The sequence below is a fragment of the Dipodomys merriami genome, unplaced genomic scaffold (genome assembly GCF_024711535.1).
Source record: "Dipodomys merriami isolate MVZ:Mamm:240054 unplaced genomic scaffold, mDipMer1.0.p SCAF_2, whole genome shotgun sequence".
Taxonomy (NCBI): domain Eukaryota; kingdom Metazoa; phylum Chordata; class Mammalia; order Rodentia; family Heteromyidae; genus Dipodomys; species Dipodomys merriami.
The window spans coordinates 80,347,080-80,370,036 of NW_027203381.1; the positions used below are offsets into that span (position 1 = coordinate 80,347,080).

At 40.4% G+C, this 22,957-nt stretch overlaps 1 protein-coding gene across 2 annotated transcripts in view; it reads left to right on the forward strand.

The window, feature by feature from the left end:
- The first annotated feature begins 2,490 nt into the window (after positions 1-2,490).
- Ccdc80 (coiled-coil domain containing 80) overlaps positions 2,491-22,957 on the forward strand; it is a 35,768-nt gene continuing 15,301 nt past the window's right edge. Inside the window, exons 1-5 of one of the 2 annotated variants that reach the window (XM_070030249.1) lie at positions 2,491-2,703; positions 2,813-3,322; positions 3,707-5,624; positions 13,444-13,600; positions 21,689-21,825. In XM_070030249.1, coding sequence (XP_069886350.1) covers positions 3,738-5,624; positions 13,444-13,600; positions 21,689-21,825 — 2,181 coding nt within the window. In that variant the 5' untranslated portion in view covers positions 2,491-2,703; positions 2,813-3,322; positions 3,707-3,737. Of the gene's footprint in view, positions 3,323-3,706; positions 5,625-13,443; positions 13,601-21,688; positions 21,826-22,957 lie in introns of both variants that reach the window. The other variant, XM_070030248.1, reaches the window with a different exon arrangement.

A 22,957-nucleotide genomic window follows, 5' to 3' on the forward strand; every position in this document is an offset into this window, starting at 1 on the left:
TGTATATCTATCATCCCAGGCGAAAGGGAAGTGCAAATATGTGGTGCATAGTCTAGGCCAGTGAGGACAGAAAACAAGATCTCAAATAACTAACTAAAAGCAAGGCCTTGTCTCAAATAACTAAAGCAAAAAGGGCTGGAGGTATGGCTCAAGTTTTATAGCACCTGCTTCACAAGCACCAGGCCTTGAATTCAAATTCTAATACCTCTAAACAAACAAATAAACAACCCTCACCAGAAATATCTAAATTAAACAATAGAGCTATTAAAATATGGAGTAGAAATAGGATTCCCACAAATTCTCCAGGAAACAGGAAAGGTATGAACTGGTTCACTAATTACACTTATTATGCATGTGATTCCCAGACTTCTCTCAGGGGGCTTGTCTGAGGTCCTAAATAAGAGTTTAGGAACTGAAATGGAAAAATACTGAGCAAGCAGGGGAGCGCCATCCTCCTTCTACCCCCTTTGTTGGTGTAGTTGTGTGCTTGGATGGGAGGGGGAAAAGTAGGGAAAAGTATATTGGGATAGCTCCCCTGCATGTGTTTAGTACTCCATCTACTGGTCAAAAAGCTCACAGAGGAGAAGAAAGCCTGAGGTCTTGGGAGTCAGATGCAGCTCTGCGTTGAGGTACTCACCCTCTGGGATAACCTCAGGTAGCAGAAGAAGTTGTATCTCAGCTTTAGTAGGATGCAAGTCACAAATGAGGTTTATGGAAACCATGAGGTATTGAGAAAAACTGATATACAGGACTTTAAGGGCCTACTGAGAAAGTAAAAAAAAAAAAAAAGCACAGCTACACAATTACTCTAGAAAGAAGAATTCTAAAAGTGTAAGTGGTTGGTGAAGCAAACAAAAATGAGATTTCCTGTGCTCAGGAAAAACACAAAAAGGAGTTGAGAGCACAAGATAAAAAGGGAAAGTGTTGGTAGAAAATGAAAGGGGGAGATAGGACACCATCATGTTTTGTAGACAGTTCGAAATGTAGGTTTGAATTTCACAGCTACGCTTTTGTGTGACAGTAGGAAATATACTTGGATTCCATTTGTCCATAGGATAATCCTATTAAGTATCAGGGATAATGTGGGAGTCAAATAAATGAATATGTGAACCTCTCAAGCCCACAGAAATGTTCAGTCAGTGGTAGTTGTTATTAGTTGGGAGAAGAAACACAAAAAAAGGAAAAAAATGATAAAGGAAGTGGCCCAATAAGACATAATGTCAAATACCTTAGTCAATAATGGAGAGCATACACACAAAGCATTTGATCAATTTCACTCTGAATTCTATGACACTAGAAATTGTCTCCACTGTTACTGTGTTCATAAGAGTCCACCTCCATGGGAGGAGGATCTTACTTCTGGGACTTCAGACTACAGGCTGGGAGCTCTACATTCAATCCTCTCTTACAGGACTTCCCCAATTCAGTGCTTGGAGATGGTGTGAAGGAAAGGCAGATATGACAGCAGGATGAGGAATGATGGGATTGGTCAAGGGACAACTAGAGGTGACATTTTATCCAGTAAGAAAAGCTAATAGTATGCTCTACCATCCAGGGAGGATTCTGATGACCCTAGATTGCCACATCAGCTGAAGTTAATGCTGTCTTGAAAAGGCTAGAAAAAATACCTGTAAAATCGAAGACACTTTACCTCCTCTCTAAAAGCTGAGTCCTCAAGGTAGACTCACGAGGTAGAAGTTCATAGCTCTCTCAATCTTTCAGTACCTGATATGAGTACTTGTAAGGCTTGTCACAGCCCTCCAAACATCTAAAGCCTCTCTAGTGAAGAATATTCCAATATATACACACATGCACATGCACACACACACACACACACACATGCACACACACACATGCACACACACACACATGCACATGCACACACACACACACACACACACACACACACACACACACAGATTCAAGACCTCCAAGAAAACCCTTTGTCTACCGTCTCTATCCAGAGCACTGAAGTTTGAAACCAGAAAATCTGTTTCCTGATGTAACATCCAACTAGTCTCAGGGGATAGCAGCCATTGCCTGCATTTCCAACCTTTTACCAGCTTCCATCCATGCCAAGGAGAAACTAAGACTAAGAACACAGTAATATGATCCTCAATTAGCGTAATATAAAAACAACCCAGTCATGTTTTCCATGGGCTTTTCCAACCTCAAACTCAAAGCATAAAGCAGAGAGAAAGAGATAAAAATATGCACATGGAACTATAAATAGAATATAGGGTCTGTGTGCACAGCCAAGTACTCTGACCCAAATGAGTATCTCTCTGGTTTTAAAAAAACCAAGCATCCAGATGCAGAAATCTGAGAATTTGCTGCTTTAAAAGTGTGGTGTGAGAACAGACAGGAAGGAAAAACACCCTGATTACTTGGTGTGGAAGGGGTTAAGTCCTCAGTCATTCTATTCTGAAGTGATTTATGATGATGTGTAGAGTTTCAAACTTTCCCCCAGCCCAAAGTACAGCCCTCTCCCTTCTCTCTCTTTCTCGATGTGCTGAAATGGGAAGGCGGCATCCTTTGCTGATCTGTTAAATTCTTAGTGAAGTTTCCTTGATTTCCAGTGGCTGCTGTTGTTTGAGTTTGGTTTGGAGCAAAACTAAGCGAGTTCTGACATTTCTGGGACTGAATCCAGTCAAGAGGAAGAAGAAAATAAGGAGAAGGAAAAGAGGAAGCAAAAAAAAAAAGGTGGGGAGAAATAAAGGGAGGAGAGGAGCAAAGGAAAAGGAGGGAAAAGTCTTTTTTCATCACATTCCTGTTTTTCTTTTCTTTCTTTCTTTTTTCTTTTTTTCCTCAGCCTGGAAAACATATTAATTCCAGCGCTTTTACTCCCGGAAACAAAGGGACTGAGCCAGACTGTGGGAGAAAGGGTGATAAGAAGGATCCTGGAACTCTTAAGAGGAGGGAAAGAGTGAGCTTTCAGAAATCACCAGGACTTTAAGGGACATTTCAGTCGCCACAAGGAACTGGCAGACAGAGACACACCAGACCCAGGAAAAACTGCAGACAAATGGAGATACAAAGACGTACAAGGACAGCGCCTTCCACCTCATCTCACTGGTCTAGAAGGTGAAAAGACACAGCCAGGAAAGAAACGGAATCAGCTCAGCTCTCAAACCAGGACAGGCTGGGAACCCTGGTGCTTCTTTGCAAACTGGACCTGAAGTCCACTTCTTTTCTAATCACTTAACCTTAACCAGGAGTCAGGGGACAGTGAGGAGAAGGATTTCATCTAGAAACTGTCCTGGGAACTGAACTTCAGATTTCTTTAGAAAAACCTCTGCAGTCCATCTCTATAAGCCACAATGTAAGTGTGTTCAGCTGGCTTTGGGCGTGTTTGTTTCTTTGTTGTTTATTTGAAGGAATGTGATGTTGTAAATGTTTAAGATGAATAATTAATGTGCTTAGTTCTCTAGGGCATCCAGAGAGTTAGTTCAAACGCTGTAACACAGTGACCAGAGAAGCTAAGTTGGATTTCCTGATTGATGTAACTGTCTCTGCTTAGCATTGACAAATCACAGGAGCTTAAAAGTCACAGGATCTCATCTTTTTCTTTTCCATTCTCTGATCCTTTTTCCTTTTGTAGTCACCACTTGCCCCTTCCCTTGGCTAAAAGAGATAACAGTCCAGCTCTGTTTGCAATTTAACCATCTCTTTTCTTTTTTTCCTCCCCTCTCTTTTCTGTCTTAAGACCCCTCTGCCTTCCCAAAGTGGATTACACAATGATGTGGAGAATGGGACCCTGTTTGACCATGCTGGTGGCAATGTGGCTGGTATGTGCATCAGAACCTCGCCCCCCTGCCACCAATAGAAGAGCCCATGAAGGTCTGAAAGTGCCCTTGGTCTCCACACCCAGCAGCAGAGCTGCTCAGTTTTTGAGGCACACAGGGCGATCTCGTGGAATGGAGAGGTCCACTGTGGAAGAGCCAAATCTTCAGCCTCTCCAAAGAAGGAAGAGTGTGCCAGTATTGAGACTAGCTCGCCCAGGGGTGCTTCCAACCCCCTTGGGCATCAATGAGGACCCTGTGAGACCTGAGCTGAGACCCACAGCCCGAAGCTCCCCTCGAGAGATGGTCCGAGATGAAGGGTCTTCAACTCGGTCCAGAATGTTACGTGTCCCCTCTGGGTCCAACTCTCCCAACATCCTCGCCAGCTTCGCAGGGAAGAACAGGGTGTGGGTCATCTCAGCTCCTCATGCCTCAGAAGGCTACTACCGTCTCATGATGAGCCTCCTGAAAGACGATGTGTACTGTGAGCTGGCGGAGAGGCACATCCAGCAGATCGTGCTGTTCCACCAGGCAGGCGAGGAGGAGAGTAAGGTGCGAAGAATCACCAGTGAGGGCCAGATCATGGAGCAGCCCCTGGACCCCAGCCTCATACCAAAGCTCATGAGTTTCCTGAAGCTGGAGAAGGGCAAGTTTAGCATGGTACTCCTGAAGAAGACACTACAGGTGGAGGAGCGCTACCCTTACCCAGTCAGACTGGAGGCCATGTATGAGGTCATCGACCAAGGCCCTATCCGTAGAATAGAGAAGATCAGACAGAAGGGTTTTGTCCAAAAGTGTAAGGCATCTGGGGTAGAGGGCCAGGTGGTAGAGGAGGGGAATAATGGAGAAGGAGCAGGCAGGCCAAGCCTGGGCAGCGAGAAGACAAAAGAAGACCAGAAGAAAGCACAGATCCTCCCAACCAGAGAGCCTCGGGTGAAGGTGATGAGGAAACTGGCTACCACCAAGGCAGTTACTCCCTCTCCACCACCCACCCCAAGGGCCACCACCCTTCTTCCTGCTCCAGCCACAACAGCCACGAGGACCACTGCCCGGGTGGTCACAGTAGCTGCAAGACCAACCACCACCACTCCCTTTCCTACCACCCAGAGGCCCTGGACCCCCCGACTACACCCCATCTCAGCCTCCCACAGGCCCCCGGTAACAGTGGAGGTGCCCACTGCCAGGGGCTCCTCAGTGTCAGAGAATCTGTACCCTCTACCTAGGAAGGAGCAGCCGAGGGAGAGGCCACAGGCCACCAAGAAACCCAGCAAGGCCACCAGCTTTGAACCTTTCACAGTCGCCCCTCCCACCACCATCTGGGCTCCCACAAGAACTGTAGGCCAGGGCCGCTTCCGGGACAACCGCACAGACAGACGGGAACATGGCCACCAAGACCCAAATATCGTGCCAAGTCCTCACAAGCCAAGCAAGGGGAAACTCGCCAAAAAGAAGGCCCAGGACAAAATTCTTAGCAATGAATATGAGGATAAGTATGACCTGAGCCGGCCTACTGCTGCTCAGCTGGAGGAGGAGTCACAGGTCTCGAACTCGCCTTCCCAAAGTGCAAAGGAGTCTAAACAACATGACAAGCTTCAGAAACCTGAGAAGGAGAAGAAAAAAAAGGTGAAGAATGAGAAACCAGATAAGTTACTCAAGAGTGAGAAGCAAATGAAGAAGGCGGAGAAAAAGAGCAAGCAGGAGAAAGAGAAGAGTAAGAAGAAAAAGGCAGGGAAAACAGAGCAGGGTGGCTATCAGAAACTCACAACGAAGCAGCCACCTCCGAACCCCAAGAAATCAGTGACTGACCTGCTGGGGTCCTTTGAAGGCAAACGAAGACTCCTTGTAAGTAATCTTTGGCATTATTCTGTGGGCTGAGGTGGGCATGCTTGCTTCTGTTTGTCTGGTTAGTTTTGCAGAATTACATTGACAGATGCCAGGCTGAGGCTGAACCTGTGCTTGATCAAGAAGCTCAGGAAGTTTGGCTAGAAAGACAGCCAAGCTAGTAGCACACAAGTCCACACAAGTCATGGCCTGATAACATAGAGTCCATGGTTGGAAGTTCCTGGCTCAGGGGGAATAGCTGTAGTCAGCTTCCTCCAAATTACACAATATACACCCATCCTTTCAGCTCTTTTCCAAAAAATATTTGGGAATGCAGTTTGCCTTTAATCAAGGTTAAAGAATAAAAGAGTGAAGAAGGTATATATATGGATTGCATTGACTATAGTCACCACTCAGGATTGGTGCTTCTCCTTAGGAGCTAGAAGTATGCATGTGGAGAACATGTCAGGCTTCCTTTTCTCTCTCTCTCCCTCATTAGAGCTAAATCAAGGCTGACCTGGAAGGCTGAAAGGGAAAACTGAGGCAAAGCTAGGTAGAGAGAGGGGTTTATTGAAAGAAGGAAGGGTCTGGTTGTTAGGACTCTCTCTGGAATTCTTTTCATTTTTTATTTTACTTTTTAAATGCACTTTATTGCTATTAGGAATGTGATGTGCAGAAAGAATACAATTACATAAGTCAGGTAATGAGTACATTTCCTTTCACACAGTGTCTTTTCAAGGATGCTTTTAAAATCCTCAGGCAGAAAATATTCTCCCATTAAGGCTACCTCCTTTTATAACTGCCAAACTAATAACTAGATCCAAAGGCTGGAGAATGGGGAACTGGGTTAATTATTCTGACTTCCAGTACCCTAGAGATGCATTTGAATTTGGTATTAGATATCAGGCCCTACCAAGTGAGTGACTGAAGGTTGTGTGTGTGTGTGTGTATGTATGTGTAAAAGGAGACTAGCAGGCTCTACTATTTGCCCACTGCTTCCAATTACCACTAGGGTTAAATGAATCAAAGATTCATTTTTTTAACCTCTTTGTTTCCTTACTTGCCACTATCCAACAGAAGCTAGTTAAATCTAAGAGTAACTTTGGACAGGAATAAGACTATCCTGAGTGGAAGAGCAGTTGTCATCAATGACGTGAAGAAAGCTCCTTCACTTCTGCATTTCTCCAGTTGCTCTTATATAGGATTCCTTCACAATTTTTCATTTATCATTTTTCTCCGGGCTCTCAAAATAGAAAAGAGTAGATTATGAGTTCAAGCCCCACGACCGACAAAAAAAAAAAAAAAGAAAAAAGAAAAGAGTAGTTTACAAATGGATCACAGGGAAATAGTGAGTTAACATTGGTTAATGTGAGTCAGGAATGGGGGAAGTAGTTAGCACCTCTCCTACTGAACTCACAAGCTGAATGTGCTCTTGCATTAACCCTGAAAAGAGAAGGTTCTCTCATCTCATGGAATTTCTTTGGGAGTCTTTTAGTTTTTGCATTCTGATCTAAATTTGAACTAATGTTTTGGGCATAGAGACTGTGGTACCCATTTATCTATCATTTCAAAACATTTAAATGCCAAGTTTTGAAATGTTAACCAGAGTAGAGATCATTATAGTGTTTATTCTGGGTAGAAAACATCTCAGATTTTCTTCTTAGTTTTCATCAACAGTGACGATAAGGATTAGAATGAAGTCTTAGCTTCAGTTGATTCTAAGGACTTCGTGCGTATGCGTGTGGGGGAGGATGTTATGTACTTTTAATATGTCATTGCTATTTTTTGTAGTCCTGGGAATTGAGCCCAGATGCTTGACTATGCTAGGCAAACAGTCTACCATTAAGCTACATTCCCATCCTTTTATGCTATAAAGATCCTTAGTACAAATTTACCAGATGATTAACTATCTCAGAGGTTTAATAGCTTCTTATATATTCCAGTATTTTGGTACTTCAGTCCATAAATGGAAATTAGAATTAAAAGAGTTGCTGACTTCAGAGTAGACATCTATCTGATACATGGATGTTTGACAGAGGACCCGAAGAGCGTGGGAAAGCAACTATTGTGCTCTCTTGCTCTCCTCCTGAGTACCTGGGACATTTTCCAGCCCACGATAGCACATCACCCAACTCTACCCACTTAGCCAACAAGGCAGGCAAAGTGTTTTCAGGGCCAAGTTTTAACCACGGACAAAATAATCCTGAGTAAAATGTTAGGATTGTAATTGTGCATCCATCTGGCAAATACTTCCATTGCCCTTAGTTTGTGAGTCACACATAAAGGGTTTTCATATTGTATTCCTAATCTTGGTCATGCTTTTGCTTTCTCCCTTTTCTTTACCCAGCTCAGCTGGGTCTTTTCTGCTTTTAACAGTATCCCTGGTCATAAATTTCTAGCAAATGAAGCTCAGATGACAGCTTTTGCTGATGTCATGTGAGGCAAAACAGAAACCAGCTGGAATTGCTCCTGGCAGTGCTGGCTCTTTGGAATTAGCCAGAGAATCAGGTTTGTTATTAGAAAGAGAATACCAACAGGAGGCATTTCAGTCTGTCAGTCCTGCCTGGGACCAGCTGGTGATTATATCAGAAATGTGTTTTCTGAAGAACTAATGATGTATGAAGTAAGAAGAGATTAGAGAAGACTAGATGAAATGAACATGCTATAAAAACAAAGATGGAGAAAAAATGTTTCACCAGACAGAGAGGAGATCAGTGTGTTTTGGAAATGAAAGACATTACTGATACCATTAATCCTTTTTCCACTCAGTTTTCCCATCAACCTCTGCTGATGTTATTCAGGAAATTCAGTGATTCAATTAATATTCACTAAGGCTTAGCACTGTTGAGATGTTCAAGTGTGGCTGAGAACATTTACCTCTAACTGGCTTGAATTTGACCAAGTGTGCAAAAGAGCAGGTTTGCATTCTAAGAAACAATGCTGCAGCTCGCTCTAAGAAATGGGTTTTTAGCTTTCCTCCCCAGCTTTTCATTTGCCTGATGCATGAGTATAACTCATCATAAACACTTGCTACTTTTGCATTTATTTATACCATTCTTTAGATGTGGAAACATCCTCTAATTGCTACTTAAGCAATTATTTTACCCTGGCAGCAATGGTAGACTTTGTGATTGGGCTATTTGCATTATAGAAAAGGTCAAGGACATTGCAGATAAAACCTATGTACTATTATCAAGACAGAGTTTAATCTTTCAGCGCCCTGCCCCTCAGCCTGTCACTGAAGAAGATCATATCATATATGCAAGGTACTTTGTCAGACAGTATGTTTTAATTCTCACTGCAATCTGATAAGTAATGATTCATTAACCCTGCTTGACAGAACAGAAAACAAAAGCTTAGAGAGACTGAGAAATCTACCCAAGATGAATGGTTAACATATGACAAAGCTAGCATTAGACTTGTATCCATTTGATTTCTAAGGTCAAGCTTGAGTCACACTCCCATTTTGTCTTCTAGGGGGTGTCACCTTTCTGTGGCACATATCATAAAGTGAAGGGGAAATTGAGGAACCGTTTAGTTTAGTTAGTAAATATCAATTTTAAAATTCATTTTGGATACTGAATTGCCAAAGTAAGTTGTAGGATATAGCAAGTGTCATGTCAACATTTTGTGCTAAGCTCAAATGTATAATTTCTTCCATTTCTACCTAGCTATATCTCTCTACTTCAACTCTGTTAATATTGAACTGAATCCCAGTTAGCCTAACCCTGCCGATGCTTGACATTCACTGTAGTGACAGTGTAGGTTCAGTTGTTTATTACTGAATCCTTGAACTCTGTGGAGTCCAACTGGCAAGCCATTATTTGGTACTCTGAAATCTACCTGCTAGATTGAGGTCCCTGCTAGACATGTAATGCACAAATCCAAGCATAAATTGATGCTTTCTTTTTCCCATAAAAATCTAGTGTTTTGAGCTTAACTCAGTATTTAGAAATAATCTGCAGCTTTATCCTACTCCTAGCATCTTCCCTTCCCTACTTGTTCACTTTACTTATACAACGGGCATTCTTCTCCTCACAGGCTCATTGGGCCAACAGACCATTTGAAACAGAAACATGAATAAGATCACAACACAATTTTAACTGCATGTGACAGACAGACGGAGGACAAGTGTAGGAGGTGCTTTTTAGGAAGAAGAGCCTGGAAATATTTTCCTTTTTAAACACTCTTTAAATGCTGCCAAACTAAAAACAATTAATGTGATGGAGATGTCAACATACAAAGGGAAAGAGTTCCTAAAAGGTGTCAGATGAGCAGCTTCCTTTATTTTTTTCCTGTGTATACTTGAGATAATATTAAATATTAGAGACAAGGTCTCTCCAACTAGCTATATCTAGACATTGATAACCAAAGACCCTGATGCTCCTGAGACCCTCTCCTTTCCTGGGGATGGAGTGATGTCTATAGATTGAGAAATATGACCCTCCACCATTTGCAGGAGAGTAACAGAGTCTAAAGCTTCAATATCTCAAGGAACTTGACATTAACAGAAAAAGAATAGTAAATGAAGGAAATATATAAATTCTGTATGAACTAGACAGACCTTTAGAGCTACATAGCTAAAAGAAGCTTCCTTCTTTGAGCTAAGGTAGTGGGAAAAGTTATATGAGTTGGGAGGAAAGTGGGCGAACCATTTACTCAGCAAGCATTCATGTGTTGGGGTACTGTCTGTACACATATATGGCTCAATTCTCACAACTCTATGAAACAGGTACGGAAGCAGTTGTGTGGTAAAAAATGGCAAAGCTGAGATTCTTAAGATTAGTAAAGATTGTAAGCCAGCCATGGGTTGAACTAGGAAAAAATGTGAGTCTGCCAACTTTGACTGCAACCATTCTTTCTCTGTGCCACTTGGCCAAGATTCCTTGCATTTCATCATTTAGATTGGTGAAAAAGGTTTAAGGGAGTAATAAGAGCAGCATTAACAAGAGAAAGCCTGGTATGGAATCCTGGAGAGCTGAAGCCAGGAAATGAGTCATGCAAAGGAAATGTCACCCCTTGGGTTGAGGCATCCTTGGGCAAAGGCTGAAGGTGAAAATAAGCATCAGGTCTTTATTTATTTGAAATTCCTGCTGGGTATCCAGAGCTTAACACTTCTGTGCACACAGCTATGGAGAGAAGTTGTCCTGCATGAGAGAAAGAGCTTATCTGTAATTATGTATGGTCTGAAAATCTTAATTATACACACCGTGGGGGAAGGAGAATACTAGAGGAGGCTTTGAAAACTCAGAATGTGGTCATATCATGGTCTGTCTGTGGACAGCATGAGGTATATGGAAAAGTATGAGCCAGTGAAATGAAACCTGTGTATGGATTCTAAGCCACAGAGACAAGTAATTGTCAGTCATTGGGGAAACTGTCCTGGGAATCCTTTCCTTTTTAAGTATGGGTTTATTCTTAACAGAATTTAAGGAATCTAAAATCATTAACAGGGAATCCTTTTTACTTCTTTGTTTTCACTGTTTCAAGTTATCAGTTAAACACACATTTTTGTTAATTTAAAAATAGAGCCAGAAAGAAAAAAACTAAAATAAGTTAAAATACAACTTCAAGATTCAATCTCTCATCTCAAAAACTAGACAGCTAATTAAAAACAATCCCCAAATACCATCACCATATTTTTTTCAGTCATTTAAAATCATGTTTAAACATCAAGTGTAACTAAATGAATAAATTTGGGATTTTTTAAATTATTTCTTTCTCCTTGGGAATTACATTTTTTTGTTTCTTTGTCTTGGGGTTTATTTTTTGTCAGTTGTAGGGTTTGAACTCTGGGCCTGCGCACTGTCCCTCAGCTTTCAGTTCAAGGCTAGTGCTCTACCACTTGAGCCACAGCGCCACTTCTGGTTTTCTGGTAGTTTATTGGAGATAAGAGTCTCATGGACTTTCCTGCCTGGGCTGGCTTTGAACTGTGATCCTCAGATCTCAGCCTCCTGAGTAGCTAGGATCATAGGTGTGAGCCACCTACCTTCCTCGCTACTACATAGGTCTGAACAGATATAAAAATACAAAATAAAGGGGCTTGGGAAGTTGGCTTAGTGGTAGAGTGCTTGCCTTGCATGCATGAGACCTGGGTTTGATTCCTCAACACCACATGAGCAGAAAAAAGCTGGAATTGGCACTGTGGCTCAAGTGGTAGGGTGCTAGACTTAAGCTAAAGAGCTGAGGGACAGCACCCAGGCCCAGACAGCGTTCAGGCCCCACAACCAACAACAACAACAAAAAAGAACTGAGAGTGTCTTGTTTAAAATCAATAACAATCTGATAAACCAAAAAGAGAGAATTAAAAAAAAAAAAACTATACAGAAAACATCTGCTAATGTTCTACCCCCAAAGCTATTCAATCAATGGCTAGGTGCATTAGTGCTTGCCTGTTTTCATAGCTACCTGAGTTCAATACCCAGTAGTGAAAAAAAAATGCTATTGAATACATTTACATTTGAATTTCCTTGAGGGGGAGCATTTTGTTAGACTTAGAGAATCCCTTGCAGATAAAGCCTGCGAGGCACAATAAACCAATCTGACAGAGAAAAGTAAATAGATCAAATTGGGACCAAATGAATTGACCGTTTATCTTTAAATATTTGGAAAAAGTTAGCAACATGGTGAAAAATGTCAAACTAGTAGGTACAAACTTCAGAAATTGTTTAAATGATTAGGTGGGTAAATAGAAAAGTGTCTGATAAACGTGAACATGGTACAATCCGAGAAGTCGTTTATAGAATAAAAATTATAAAAGCTTCCTTCTGAGTTCAGTGTGTCAAAGGTAAATTGACAGTGGTTATTGTAAACACTGGCCTGTGAGCTATTTGGAAGTCAAAGAGATCAACGGAGCCTGCTTATCATCAGAATAAAAATTCCATATCCTCCCACCTCCAGGGTGAACAGCATCATGCCTTCCCATTTGGGGAGTGTAGAACATAGTTCTGGTGTCAGTTCAGGAAAATCTTTCAAGTTGGCAAAAGCTCAAAAAAGTAATTAAGAGAGTCGAGGAGCTTTTGAGGTCCAATTTCAGAAAGGAAAAATAAAAGTGAGATATTTTAAGAGAATTTAAGAAGACCTTTAAAAAAAGAGAGACATCTTCATTTTAACCAAAAAAATGAAATGTGTTTCATGTGTTTCTCAGATTGCTTATAATTATATTTCTTAGTTGCATTGCTTTTCCCCATTTTCCCCAGAAGAAGTGAAAAGTCACAAAATAAGGATGAAAGAGTTAAAACCATCCTGTCTAGAGACTTCAACATCAAACCCTACTGTGTGGGTTTGACAATGAATAATAGCTATGTGATAAAATGCAGACCAAAAGGTCATCATAGAAACTCCCTGTCTACTACAAATCCTAAACCATACAATGTTCCACAGCAAACAAGGCCTGGTTATGAAATTATCTCAACTATGTGGAATGTGAAAAACCATAACCACTAAATCAACCAATGTCTGATTAGCCATTTAGGAGAATGGAGAGCCAAATGAAGCAAGGCAGATATTTGTAGAAGAATTACAGCACGTAGGATATTAATATAACACAACGTCTTTGCAAAAATAAGAATTCCTGTGTGGAATTCACAAATGGGGAACCTAAGACAGCATGATAAAATAAAAAAACTGAGTAGAAACAGTAAGCTGTCCTGAATAATTAAAAACAACAACAACAATAACAAAATTCCTGTCTAAGTGGCCTACTCAGCTTTCATTTTGATGACTGTTCAACTGAATAGTCTAGTTGAATTGCCTTCTATTTCCAAATCATCTCTTGGGGTTTTGCCTCCGTGTGAATCTAACACTGAACTAATGTTTGCTTGTCCTTACCCACCTCCAGTTGATTACTGCTCCCAAGTCTGAGAACAACATGTATGTGCAACAGCGCGATGAATACCTGGAGAGCTTCTGCAAGATGGCCACCAGGAAAATCTCCGTGATCACTATCTTCGGTCCTGCCAACAACAGCACCATGAAAATTGACCACTTCCAGCTAGGTTCTCTTTAATTTTTAAAATTTACATTATTGTTTCCCTCATATCTAGGATGGGACAGACATTAGGATTGAGGTCTTTGGGGGACCTAAGGGCACACAGAGATGTCAGAGGGTTCTTTGGCTGTGGTTGGTTATACAGGTGAGTTGGCTGACCGATTTACATAGACATTCCAAGGATATTCTGTCTTAAGTTTTCAGTACTTTAAAATGAAAAGAAAAACACATGCACTCTTACTCTGTTCTTGTCTGAAAGTCAGTAGAGGGAAAAAAGTCTGAAGAGTATGAAGAAGAATCAGAGAAGTATCCCACCCCCTTCTTGATCTTGGGTGGTTTTACTTCTGAGTATCTCCCTCAGTTCTGTCTGCTGGGGTTGACTCATTACTCATGAGGACCCGCCAGACTCCTGGAAGTACTTGACTTTGGCAAGCCCGTAGAAGGAATTTAAGGGGAGTTGAAAGGAGCTGTTTAGCTAAATGAAAGCTCACCAACAACGTGGACTGACCTATGCCCAAGTTCTTTCAGAGAGTAGAAGAATTCGGCTGAGGATTTTCATAATTTTCCGTATTAATTATGTATGTGATGGTCATGAGCTCACAGCTCAGCCTTGGGCAGCTGAGATCTAACTCTTAACAGCTTCCCAGGAAGACTGTAATACTAACTGCAAAGACTAGCTCACAGGCCAGTCTGACCTAGCCAGTTTCTATCCTTGTCTTGCTTTGCCTCCCATTCCCTTCCCTTCAGCCTTTCCTTTTCCTCCCGCCCTCATTCTCTCCTCTTCCTCTCTCTCTCTTTTCTTTTCTTCTTCTCTCCCTCTCTCCTTCTCTCCTTCTCTCTCTTTCTTTCTTTTTCTTTCTTTCTTCCTTTCCTTCTCTTATTTTTCTTAACTGTCCTTAAGTAACTGTACAAATGGATTTTAATTCAATAAGTCAGTTTATAAGTACAAGCATCTTGATCAATGTCAACTCTTTCATTATTCTCCCCCATCTCTTCCAACCAGTTTCTTTCATATGTATTATATCCTTAAAACTTTATTTTTTAAATATAATTTTATTATTACTAGGTTGTTGTATCAAGGGGTTACCATGTCATAAGTCAGGTAATGTGTACATTTCTTTTTTGGAAATGACACCCCATCATTCACTTTCTCCCCAATTTCCTCCTCCTGTTCCTGCCCACAAGTTGTATGGTTCATTTTCCATAGTGTCTATTGAGAACTGTGCTTATATTTGTTTACCCTTCCTCTTTCCTTTTCTGCACATCCCCCTTGTCTCCCCTAGATTTTTTTAAAAACCCAAAAGCAGAAACAAACAACAACAATACTATTACCACCATATCACACACACACACACACACACACACACACACACACACACACACACACACACTCATCCATCCATACAACATCAACAAAACATGTTTCCATTTCCTGGAATTTTCTGGTGGTGGTGATGGTGGTGGTGGTGGTCATGGGTCTTGAACTCTAGGCCTGAGTACTGTCCTTAAGCTCTTTACCTCAAGGCTAGCACTCTACATCTTGAGCCACAGATGTGGCTCAAACAAGGCTCAAACAAGAAATGTTTTCTGGTGGTTAATTAGAGATAGGAGTCTCACAGACATTCCTTCCTGGGCTGGCTTTGAACTGTGATCCTCAGATCTCAGCCCCCTGAGTAGTTAGGATTATAGGCATGAGCCACTGGTGCCCAGCCTGAACAAAATTTTTAATTATAATATATTGTATTGTTAATTACAAACACAGATTGTACAGGAGAGCTCTAAGATTTAGGAATAAATGTTCAGTTATTCATTCTCTTTCATTAACTCACTGTCCCCAGAGATAGCACAAAGAACAAGAAAATCTCACTCTTGCCAATGTCCTCTCATAAATTACTGTGAATTAATTATTGAGTTGTGGACAATTATGCCTGAATTGAGTGTACATTTGAAAGGAAGAATTAAAACAATTAAAATTTTCACTTCATAAAAGCAGTAAATGGGCTGGGAATATGGCTTAGTGGTACAGTGCTTGCCTATAGCATGAATGAAGCCCTGGATTTGATTCCTCAGTACCACATAAACAGAAAAAGCTGGAAGTAGTGCTGTGGCTCAAGTGGTAAAGCTCTAGCCTTAAGCAAAAGAAGCTCAGTGATAGTGCCCAGGCCCTGAGTTAAAGCCCCAGGACTGGAAAAAGAAAAAACAAAAAAGCAATAAGCAGTAATTGTACAAATAAATGGCATAAAAGAAGTAGACCTGGAAACAAACATTGAAATCCAGAGTTAACATTTTTCCTGTGTGATCAGAGGCAAGTTAACTCTTACATGTTAAAAGGAAATCACTTTTATTTCAGTCTATGGTACAGATTAAAGAAGATAATGTATACTGATGCTTGCCTAATGATGGACATTATTTTTGTGGCCTTTGTCATCATCATCATCATTTGCTCTGGCAGTTATCTGGACATCAGTGAGCTATCACTGATATGTTCTAGTTGTCATTAGAACATTTACAATGATAAAATAAATTGCAGTTGCTTTCTGCATATTATAGCATGCTGACTCATGAGCCCTCACAACTGCTTTTCCAGATCAGAGTGCATTACTACTCTTGATGATAAAGAGATTAATAGTATAACACCATGTTTAGTGGTTAACAAGGATTCAACCATTTGTTTCCTGGAGTATCACATTGTAGCATGAGCCAGTAGGCTAATTAAACTATAGATGTCCAGTGTGAAAAGCATTCGGTCTAGTCCACAGCGTGGTGCTGGCTAGTGATGAAAGTCCTCCTGGTCAGGTGTTCCCTGTGTTGAATGTGTTACCCATTAACTCTCCCACAAAATATTCTTATTCCTTACATCAGAGAAGTTTGGAAAAGTTGCAACACTTTCTACCTTAACCTCTACATGTTTCTATTATAGACATCTGGTGCTGCCTTGGCAAATTTTTAGAATAATTCAGCTGTTTTCTAGACATCTGGATTGAATATGGGGGCTGATGGTTTTCTTTACTGCCTTACTGAAACCCAGGTATTGAAAAATGTGTATTTGCCTCACTGAACGGCAGTCTGGACCTGATTTGCAGTGGGCAGGGATTTATTTTGTTGCTTGTCTCATTCCTGGAAGGCCTTTTTCTCCTTGTGTTGTGTCCCAGGTTACCCTTATGGGAAAGGCTGAAGTCCTTTCAGCCAAGACTAAGGAGTCAGCCATGGGAAAATAAGAATTGGCATGAGACCTGGTCTCAATGAACCAAACTCCAGTCTTGTCCAATTTTCAGCTGGAAATCTACAACAGCCTTATTTTTTCCCCTTAAAAATAAATTGAGCACTCCTTACTTTCCCGAACTTTTACTAGGCCTTGAAAACAGATACTTTACCTCCAGCCACAGTTCAGGCTAGATGCACCAACTGCTTCATGTTGCTAAGTGTAATTGGACCATTGGTGATATACCTACAAACACCAGGAAATTTAACGTAAGGTTTTAGTCATTAGACTAAAACACAAAGGCATTCATAATGACCATCTGGGTTTGCCAGCACAGGAAAGCATGAAAGCTTAAAATGGCCTAACACATAAAGAAATCTGTTAGTATTAGTAGCATTTAAAATATCACTTTAATTTAGGGGTACCATTGTATATGCTGAGGGGACAGAACATAAAAAAGTTTTATCACATAGAAAGATGTTGCTGGTTAATTGTACTTTACTAAAGAATCTAAAGAAGTTAGTTGCTGAGATACAGGAAAACATTTGTTTTGTTTTGTGGGGTTTATTTTTGCTGTTGTTCTATCGAGCAAGTATAGAGTTTCAAAGAATTTGACACTGGTGTTTGATCCCCAAGTTGCAAGGAATAGAACATTTTACAGAGCAAAGGAAGTTCTTTATTATCTTGTTTGAAATAAGGAGAGTTTGATAGTAATTGATAAAATAAAGTAGAAACTTGATGTAGGTGAAATCCAATGACAAGAAGACACTAAATATTTATTGCCTGCTAATATGAATAAGGAATATACAAAGATGTATTAAAAGTAATTTTTATAAATAATATTGTAGCAAAGATTCCAGCCTAAAATAGTCTCTGTCTTTGATCTTCTGGAAGATAATTTTTTTTAATGAAGAAGCTTCTAATAGTAGGATCCATAAAAATGCATAAATTCAGGTTTCTTTCTGAGGCAGTATTGAAAATTTTACTCTTTAGCTCCATTGACTCCTTTTATTAATGTTAACAATGCCCAGCAAGCTGCCTTCTCTTGACACTGCTGGCCAGGGTTGAGAGGCTGAGGGAATGCTCAGATGTCCGAACACTGGCTGTTATGACCCCCGTATGCATTCTCTCATTATCAATCATTACCAGTCAATCTAGACAGGATGAAGAGCCCGCCCCCACCTGGCTCACTCATCCTATCCCACCTCTCTTACTGTCCTAGGCATCATGGGTATCAGGGTCAAGTCAATTCCTGTCAATCAAGAGGTGAAAATGCCAACATTAAATATACCAAACAAGGGTTTGAAGAATGTTGTAGAAGATGAGGAGCTTTTGTCTGATAGGTGATAAGTCTACTCCTTTTTTTTGTTTTCATTTAAAATTTTAAACAAATGATGCATTTTCTGAATTTTTAAAGTCAAAGCTACATGAAAAGGTTTACAGAGGAAAATCTTAAGCTTCTGAGTCTATGTTTCATTATATGTTATGATTTCCTGTTTATTCATCCCTTTGTGTGGATACAAATACACACAAATTATTATATTCTACTTTTTTATATAAAAAACAGTTTGTGTATATGGTACTGTATCTTGCTTTTTCATTCAAAAAATATTTTGGAAGGTCTTCCCTTACAGCTGATAGAGCTCTCTATTCTTTATTAACTCCCTGTGAGCTTCTACCATGGTTTATTTAATCAGATTTTCCCCACACACTTAAATTGTTACCATATCTTTTTTTTATTATACATACAGCATACAGAGTTATTATATCTAATAATGAAAATTTGGGTAAACTTTATCATAATATAGAAAGTAAGATTATTGAACCAAGCAGAAATATATGTAGTTTTGATGGCTACTACCATATCTCCATTACAAATTGAGTCATTTTGTAATCTTATCAGCAATGTTTAAAAATAGCTAGTTCCCCTAATCTCTATAATTCAAGTTTTATTAAACTTTTGGCTTTTTTTTTTTTTTTTTTTTTTGTCAGTCATGGGGCTTGAATTCTGGGCCTGGATACTGATCCTGAGCTCTTCAGCTCAAGGCTAGTGCTCTACCACTTGAGCCACAGTGCCACTATCACCTTTTATGGTAGTTAACTAGAGATAAGAATGTCAGAGACTTTTCTGCTTGGGTGGATTTGAATTGGGATCCTCAGATCTCAGCCTTCTGAGTAGTTAGGATTACAGTGGCTCAGCCACTTGTACCTGGCTATGTTTTTTACTTTAGTCTGTAAGAATAAATAGCTCTCTGTCCTTCTTTTGTCTAATAATCATTTAGGAAACTTGTTAAAATGCAGATCTCTGTGCCTCACTGACAGTGATTCTAATTCAAATGTTCTGGATCCAAAGACTATAATTTAACAAGTATTTCTGGTGATTGTGATGGAGGCAGACACTGGTTTGTACCATGTCAAACTGTTGGAGGAGAAAGGAACCTCTGACTCAGTGGGAGAAACTGAAGTGGTCCAGATCTTGGTGAATGGATTGGTTTTAGTGGAGGGAGGATTGGGAGGAGAAACCACAGGAAAGAAGCCATCAGAGGTGGAAGCTTTGACCATCCTGACACATAGCTGTTTAACATCTTACAATTGAAGCTAAGTTTTCTGAAGTGTCATTGTTGTCTGTGGTGAATCATGGAAGGACAAATGTAAGAAATTTGACTATTCATTTTGAGGTTTGGATTGTTAAATGATGCGGAACTCAACAATATCTCATCCCGTAGCTAAGGCCACCATGCAAGAGTCGAGTCTAGCCTCCCTTTCCTCAATAATATTAGGTCCAATATAATTTTAGGTTTAGGAACATGTTAGGAACATGTGGACAGTTTACAAGCCATTTACTAAAGAAAATTGGCTTCAAAGACTTGCAAAAGAGGTCTTGGACAAAACTTAAGAAGCATCTACTCTAAGTTGCTTTTCCAGACTAATGAGAACCTCTTGTCTTCCCAGCCTAGATTTATATAGAATGCAGAGGCAGGAGCTGGCTTCCCATCTAGCTTCGTCAGAATTTGGCTCAGAGTAGATTCTGTCCTGCTGTAGAGCTGTTCACATCCTAGTTGGATCCAGTGTCAATCAGAACTTTTATTGGTTTTCATTGGTTCATTTCCTGTTCAACATAAACACATGGATATTTTGGTAGTCTGGAATGTAAGATTATTTTCTTCCCAATGTTTGACTGAATTATTTCAGAAAATATTTTGATTGAAAAAGGAAACTAGACTGGAAAATGGGTTTCTTGCCCATATGCTAGTGGAACAAAGTTTGGTTCTCCGTCCTTCCTAACCTGAAGAGTGAAGTATTTTGGTGGAGTAGAGTATGCTAGTGGAACAAAGTTTGTCTTAAATCTTGGTTCTCCTCCTTCCTAACCTGAAGAATGAAGTATTTTGGTGGAGTAGGGAGTATGCTGGATGGGAATGAGTCATGTTACTATTGAAACACTTCGTTATTATTTAGCAATAAGGATTTGAGCAAATTACTCATCTTCTCACAGTCTGTGGTAAATGGGCTGTCTGAGAAACAGAGAGTCTCTTGAGTTTGGCGTGTAGGAAGTTAATAGGATGCAATCTATAAGTATCTGTAAGGAATGAAGTATGAAAGATTGCATAAAAGGGGTTGGTAGAATACTTGCCTAAAAATACACAAGGTGCTCAGTTCAATCCCCAGAAGCCCCTACCCCCACCCAAGTAAAAGATAAAACAGTTGGAGAAAGGATTAATTGAGCTGCTTCGTGGTTAGGTGAGTTTGAGCTGTAATGCAGTTTGGCCTTCAATTCTTCACTTAGAGGTAATAAGAGCAGGTTTTATTATCTGCTTCTTCCTCCCACTGTATCAACCATTGCTGTGCACTAATAGGGGTGATCAATGGAAAGGAAAGCTTTTTTCTAAGGAGAACAACTTTCAGGGAAGGGTTCAGTTACTGATATTGGCCACACAGCATCTCCCACAGTTCCTTAGTTTCCATTTCAATAATGTGATTGGGTCTGTTTCAGTTACCAAGTGCCACAATGAAGCTAGGTAGAAAATACAAAACTCAATAGCATGTAATTTTTTTTTGTCAGTTGTAGGGCTTGAACTCAAGGCCTGGGCATAGTCTATAAGCTCTTTTGCTCAAGGCTAGCATTCTACCACTTTGGATCACAGCACCACTTCCGGTTTTCTGGTGGTGTATTGGAGATAAGAGTCTCACAGACTTTCCTGCCCAGTCGGGTTTTGAATTATGATCCTCAGATCTCAGCTTTTTGGGTAGCTAGGATTACAGGCGTGAGCCACCAGCTCCTGGCATATTATTTGATCACAAATCTAATATAGGCTGCTGTTTATTAGGTTGTTTTACACATCTATAATCAGATACAGATTGGCTATGAATCTGTCACTAGGTTTAAAAATTTTTTTCATTTTTCTCTGTAGCTATGATCTGTTCAGAGTGTTCCAGAATTAATTATATACAAAAAAATAGAGCAATGGACATAGATTTCAGACTCAGAAATATGTGTAATGGTGATAAAATGTAACAACAAAGTTTCTGTGTCTTGCTCTCTGACAAATTAAGTGAAGACTTACTCTCAGAGAGGTTGATGGTCCTTTGCTGGGGTATTTCAGCCTCCTTTATCATTTTCTCCTTGTAAATGTATCACTATGAACAGGCTGGGCAAAGGTGGGGTTTCATCAGCTTTAGAAAGCCACTGTAGCTTTCCAAACTACATGTGTTTGTTTCTATATTTAATCCATTCCACAATCTTGCTTCACATGCAATGTGAGTTTAGTATACAGAAGTTATAAAGGTTGGTTTGATTAGACTGGGATGAAGGCCCAGAGCCTCCTCTTATTTTTATGTTACTGATTTCCATCTTGCCACACCTGTGCCACTTACTTACGTTTCATTTGCCTTAAGATAATGAGAAACCCATGCATGTGGTGGATGATGAAGACTTGGTAGACCAGCATCTCATCAGTGAACTGAGGAAAGAGTACGGAATGACATACAATGACTTCTTCATGGTGCTGACAGATGTGGATCTGAGAGTCAAGGTACAGGTTTTTGATGTGGGTGATACAGTGTAATTCCTTAGAATGGCAACCATGATTCTTTCTGTCAGTAAGTCCATCAGATGTATAAGTAAGCGCAAAGTACTTCTTAAATGGAAAGGTTTTCAAATGGCCCAAGAACTTGAAGTTTTTCTATGAATTTTCATGAAGGAATTTTCTTTCCAGAAAAGATTGGGGGGACTGATTTCTAAGGGTAGAGCTACTTGACTCAGTTTAAGTTTTCCTCCATTCTTAAGACATCTATTAAATAACTGCGGTGCTCTCTGCTCTCAGCTCTGTGGATAAAAGGGTAAACATGGTTTCTGTCTTCAGCCCATATTTAACATGAACTTCTTAGGGAGGACCTGCAAGTTTTTTGTTTTTTTTTTGGTCCAGTCGTGGGGCCTAAACTCTGGGCCTGGGCGCTGTCCCTCAGCTCTTCAGCTCAAGGCTAGCGCTCTACCACTTGAGCCACAGCGCCACTTCTGGCTTTTTTCTTTTTGCTTATGTGGTGCTGAGGAATCGAACCCAGGGCCTGAGGCATGCAAGGCAAGCACTCTACCACTGACCCACCTTCCCAGCCCCAGGACCTGCAATTTTATCCTCTGAGTCAACATAGAAGAATCTGTAGGATTTCTGTTTTAAAAAATATTTTTTATTATCTCTAAGTAGTTCACAAAGGAGTTGCCATTTGACAAAGCAGTTTATGAATCTAGTGCATCTTGCTCAACATTCTTACCACCCCTCCCAACTCCTCCCTTCCCTTTCTTACTTTTTTTTTTTTTTTTTTTTTTGTCAGTTGTGAGACTTGAGCTCTGGGCTTGGGTGCTATCCCTGAGTTCTTTTGCTCAAGGCTCTACTACTTTAAGTCACAGCACCACTTCCAATTTTGAGTGGTTAATTGGAAATAAGAGTCTCATGGGGACTTTTCTGCCCTGGCTGGCTACAAGCCTCAGATCTCAGATCTCAGCCTCCTAAGTAGCTAGGATTACAGGCATGAGCCACTGGCATCTGGTCCCCTACTTATCTTAATTTTAGGTTAGGTATTGAATTGTTTGCCATTCAACAAAGAAGTGTATATGTCAATGCATCTTGAGCTGTGCCCACCCCTTCCCTTATATTTCTCAATTCTGTG